The following is a 5,512-nucleotide window of genomic DNA, read 5'->3' on the forward strand; positions in this document are numbered from 1 at the left end:
TGGCGGGTCCGGGCTGGGGACTCGAACCCGCCACCTCAGGTGTACGTGGCCGGCGCCCTAGCCGGTTGAGCCATAGGCGCCGAGCCTTGCCTGAAGATTCTTAACTGTCTTAGATGAATGAACAAACTAAAGAACCTTGAAAACAAAATTCTTTTGAAAATCAGTTACACGGCGATCCTTTAAGTTTGAATTGTTTAAAATCTTTCATACTACAAAATCTAAATGTTTTCAGTAACTACTGAAAAATACCACACTCGAAATTCGTTAACAGTTCATGACTAAATAAAAAGCAGAGGAAAATAATCTGACTTTATCATATTGTAAGGTAAGTTACATTTTAAACAGATTCTAATTCATTATGAAATTTATCAGCAAATGTGACAAAACCAATATAACTCTACAAGTAAACTTGTTTTGACCTTTTTCCTCCTTTATTCTATGAAGTTATTGACTAAAATATTTTTTCTCTCTCTCTCTCTCTTTTTTTTTGAGACAAATAAAAGGGCTCAATACAAGGGCTCATTCTGCTGCCCTTGGTAGAGTGCTGTTATATTATCATACCTCACAGCAACCTCAAACTCCTGGGCTCAAGTGAGGCTCCTGCCTCAGCCTCCCAGGGCTGGGACTACAGGTCCGGGCTACCACACCCAGCTAGTTTTTCTGTTTTTAGTAAAGACAGAGTCTTGCTCTTCTTGCTGAGGCTAGTCTTGAACTCCTGAGATTAAGTAATCTGCTCACCTCAGCCTTCTAGAGTGCTAGGATTACAGGCATGACATATTACTGAAAACTACTGTTGACTTTACACTGATGGTACCAACCACCTACCTGCATGGACTGCAGGGTGCAAAGTTTTCACACGACCCCCCAACATTTCAGGAAATCCTGTCAGATCAGAGACATCTCTGGAAAATAGATCAAAAGAACATTACTGCTGCTTTGGCTAAAGTGTCATTTTATACTATTCAAACCATGTCCCATCCTTAAGTCTACTGTTCTCATTTAAAGAAATTTTTGAAACTGAGTTGAACAGAAGAATTTATTCTAGTTTCTTAACTCTTTCACCATATTTGATTTCTTAAACAAAATTCTATTACTTTTCAAAAAAATGTTTTAATATATTTTCTACTGATTTTTACACAGGGAGAATATAGATAGCTAACAGCTCTGATTACATAAACATCAAATGGCACGGTGGCTATGGCCCATAGTCTTAGCTACTCAGGAGGGGGAGATGGAGGATCGTTTGAGCCCAGCCTGGGCAACACAGCAAGAACCTGATTCTAATAAATTAAAACAAAAAAATCTTTTACATTTAATACAAACTGGACCCAGTAGAGAGAGTGAGATGTAGGTAAGGGAAAAACCACCCTCTATATTCCAAGCTTATGATTCTAACTCTTCTGGGAGGTCACTCGGTAACACCCTTCCCTGCCTGTACAAGGGGAAAACAAGCCCACTGTATTCCTTCAAAACAAAAACGTAAACTAGAAAAAACAATCACAAAATATGAAAAAGAGGCAAACGAAGGACAGCATTTAAATATTAATCCACATCGCCAAGCTGACCTCCAGAAAGCTGTGCCTGTCTCCATCATCTCTAGCAGAATTTATAAATTCTAAGGATGTCTAAAAAAGTCCATAGAAAGAAAGAAAAAAAAGAGCAAGAAGCAAAACTGTGAGCACTATGAAGTAAAATGTACGCTTATAAAAATGCTGGAAGAAAAACACACGGACATGTTAAGAACTTGAAGCCTTTTTTACTTCCTACCTTCTTCATAGTTTTGCCACATTTTCAAATTTTCTTCAATCAACACATACAGCCTATGTCATGTCGCCCAGGCTGCAGTGCAGTGGCTACTCACAGGCCCCATCTTAGTGCCCTGAACTCCTGGGCTCAGACTCTTGTCCCAGCCTCCCAAATTGCTGGGGACTGTAATAAGCATTTCAAAGCGGCAAATTTCACCACTAAGACACAGAATTTCTTGGTAAGTTCTCCTATTATAGGAGGATTCACCATTAAGACACAGAATTTCAGCTCGGCGCCTATAGCTCAACCGGCTAAGGCGCCAGCCACGTACACCTAAGGTGGCGGGTTCGAATCCCCAGCCCGGACCCGCCAAACAATGATGGCTGCAACCAAAAAATAGCCGGGCATTGTGGCGGGCGCCTGTGGTCCCAGCTACTTGGGAGGCAGAGGCAGGAGACTCGCTTGAGCCCAGGAGTTGGAGGTTGCTGTGAGCTGTAATGCCACGGCACTCTGCCCAGGGGGACAGCTTGAGGCTCTGTCTCAAAAAAAAAAAAAAAAAAAAAAAGACACAGAATTTCTTGGTTAAGTTCTCCTATTATAGGAGGGTCACTTACAAATGACTATTCAGCCAAGGAACACACAGTTCTAACATCAACTGATGATACTGTTTCAAATTCAAAACTCCTTTTCCTGGAGTTCAGGAAATAAAATCTAGTTCCTCCAACCAAAAAGAATCTCTTAAAACTTAAGAGGAAGCATTGCATTACTAATCATGTGAATTAAACAAAAAAACCCCACAAAACTTAGAGAAGGAAGATTTATTCTTAGAATTAAACATTTGGGGTAATTAAAAAGCACACTACTCCTCTGTATTAAGAATGTGTATGTTAAAAGTAGTAGACTTCAGAAATAATTCTCTGTACGCTCACTGTTATGTACTCAAATGACTAAAATCTCAGTTGACTTCATGACAAGGCAATGGGTAATTTCTTGGGATGAAATTGTTGGGGCTCAGAAAACGATACCCCAAAGTACAGGGCTATAGCATCCTGAGTACCTTGAACTAACGAACAGAGAAGGCCTTAGAACCAGTCTCTTCAATTTCCTCTCACCGTTCATTCTCCCCAAAAAGGCATCAGAGAAACCAGAATTCCTCTTCCCCAAGGAAGGCCATTAAAATTAAAGTCCCTATTCCCCAAAGCCAGTCATAAAAACTAGAATTATTATTCTAACCTTCCTCACTGTCCTGATCTACCCTTGCTCCTGGACAGTAGGTCTGAAGACCTTCAGGAGGAAAGAATGCTCCAACAAGCAATTAGAGTCTGAACAGACTAGTGTCCCCCACCTCAGTCTACTAGCATTAGATAATCTCCTTTTTGCCAAATCATATTTCTACATTGTGTCCATTCTTCATCAACCCGCAGCATAAAAATAGGTGCTTTTCCCTGCCTCTTTATGTCTTCATTCCGAAGGCTCTAATGTCACATAAAACTTCAATTAAATAAATCTTTTATACTTTCCTCAACCTGTCTTTAGTCAAGTATTGGCCCACAAAATCCTGGCCTTTTAACTAGCTGTGTGATCTTAGGCAAGTTACTTAACTTCTTTGTGCCTCAGTTTCCTAATCTATCAAACTCTACCTACAGGAAAAAGTTGTTGTGAGGACTACACAAATTAATATATGTAAAACAAGTCTCCAACTTGTTTATACTTGAATTGACTTTATTAGGCTGAGCTCTAAAATAAACCATTCCTGGTGAACACTCTCATCCTTTAATATGAAAGAAACAGATTTAGATTCCCAATTTTCAAAGAAGATACCATCATAATGGAAGCAAGCAGAATGGGTAAAGGCACAAAGACAAGACTAACTAGCCGATAAATATTTAAACTAGGTGACAGATACAGGACAGGAGGGGATCACCGTATCTTTTTGTTTTTCATCATGCCTAAATGTTTCCATAATATTTGGTGTAAAAAAAGAAGCCACAGATGAGGAATTTAAATTAAGTTTCAACTATACTAGGGAAGACTGTAACAAAAAGAACACACGCGACTTTGTATCCTTATCTTACTGATGTTGAGCCAGCTAGCCTGACTTCATGAGTCTCAGTTACCATGAGAACACATCAGATACAAGGTGCAAGAAGACTTTAGAAAGCACTTGTTTAATAAAGTGAAGTAAGGCGTTCTTGAACCCACACTTTAATAATCTACCCTTACATGGATCTGGAGGCCAAGAAGCAAATTTCCATTCCTTTTTTAAAATATATTTCAGGGGTGGGTATGTCTTTCACTTGAACTCTCATTACAGTTTATGCAACAGTGGTCCTGTGGCCTTTTACTTTCCTCCCTTTGAGTAGAGTTATTCCTCCTTACAGAATGCCAGTCCTTGAGGTCAGGAATATCCAAATATACCAAAGGTACGGTCTTTCTTTCCACTGCCTAGTCAGGTAATGAAGAGCTTGTAAACGAGCGAATGATTTGTACTTTCACCTGGTTACCAGAGATTCCAAGAAAGGGTAGATCATATACATCATAACTGGAGTTTTTCTTGCATAACAAATGCCCCACCTAAGTTTATTTGTTAAAGGAAGTGGCCAAGAACTAGCATTGAAACATCAGACAAGCGGGCTCCCATTCTAGCTGTGTCAACTCATGCATCAGTTCTGAAACCTGTGAGCCCCACTCCCCAGACAAGGCGAGCACTGTCCCAACCTCCAGCGTCTGGGGGTGGTGAAGGAGACATTTTACTCACAGCCCTGGGACGCTTCCTGTTATGTGCTCAACACTCCCTCCTGCGCCTTACCTCACGGCTAGCCCAGCATCCCTGAGAGCTTTTGCAGTCCCTCCGGAAGCAATGAGATTCAAACCCAGAGAAGTTAGGGTTCTCGCAAATTCCACAAGGCCGGTTTTGTCAGAGACACTGAATAGGGCTGAAAGAGAAGACGTTTGAGCTCATTACTCGCAGTATGTTACTCTGCGTTCTCCAAGGCCTAGGTAGGGGACCTGGGCGAGGAGAGTCAGGAACCGCACGGCCACCGAGGGGCCCACCGTCCGCAGGCCTCGCGCCGGGGACTGCGAGGGCCCGACTCCCGCAGGCGGCACACGCGGACCCCACCGGGCGGGGCAGGCCCGAGCGCAGAGTCGCGATCACGCTGGCCGCCGCCATTGCGCGAGCGCTGGGGACCGCGCTGGACCGCGGGGCCGGGACGCAGACGGCACCTCCCCACCCGGGCCTCACCGAGCTGGCCGGGAGCCATGGCTGCAGCAGCGGGGTCCGGGGACTAGCGGCCGGCGGCTGGGGAAGGCCACGTGCGGAATGAGGCGGCGGGTCCGCACTATCAGCCCTGGCAGCGGCAAGGCGGGGGCGGGCACCTGGCTTGTCACGTGGCCCCGGCCCCGCCCACCCCCGCGCCCCGCCCGGATGCGTCTGGAGGAGAAGTTGGCGCCGCGGGGCCAGCGGAGGAGTTGGGTGGGGCTCCAGTTGGCGCTCTGGGCGCAGCTTGAACTTGAGAGGATCCCGCGAGGCGGGTGGTTCCTGCTTGAAATCCTAGCGCTCAAGGCCAAGATGGGAGGATGTCTTGAGCTCTGGAGTTGGAGACCAGCGTGAGCAAGACTAGTCTATATTAAAAATAGAAAACTAGCAGGTAGTGGTATAGCACCTGTAGTAGTCCCAGGTACGCGAGAGGCTGAGGCAGGAGGATCTTTTGAGCCCAGGAATTTGAGGTTGCTGTGAGGTGGGCTTACAACCCCGCATGGCACT

The 5,512-nt window shown here is 44.6% G+C and overlaps 1 protein-coding gene across 1 annotated transcript in view; it reads right to left on the reverse strand.

Moving 5' to 3' along the window:
- ATIC (5-aminoimidazole-4-carboxamide ribonucleotide formyltransferase/IMP cyclohydrolase) overlaps positions 1 to 5,086 on the reverse strand; it is a 26,043-nt gene extending 20,957 nt beyond the window's left edge. The window contains exons 1-3 of the mRNA XM_003784974.2: positions 4,991 to 5,086; positions 4,556 to 4,682; positions 826 to 902 (exon numbers count right to left, since the gene is read on the reverse strand). Coding sequence (XP_003785022.1) covers positions 826 to 902; positions 4,556 to 4,682; positions 4,991 to 5,009 — 223 coding nt within the window. The 5' untranslated portion in view covers positions 5,010 to 5,086. The remainder of the gene's footprint in view (positions 1 to 825; positions 903 to 4,555; positions 4,683 to 4,990) is intronic.
- Between the last annotated feature and the right edge of the window lie 426 nt (positions 5,087 to 5,512).

This window comes from Otolemur garnettii, unplaced genomic scaffold (assembly GCF_000181295.1).
Source record: "Otolemur garnettii isolate 467f Iridium unplaced genomic scaffold, OtoGar3 scaffold00013, whole genome shotgun sequence".
NCBI lineage: Eukaryota > Metazoa > Chordata > Mammalia > Primates > Galagidae > Otolemur > Otolemur garnettii.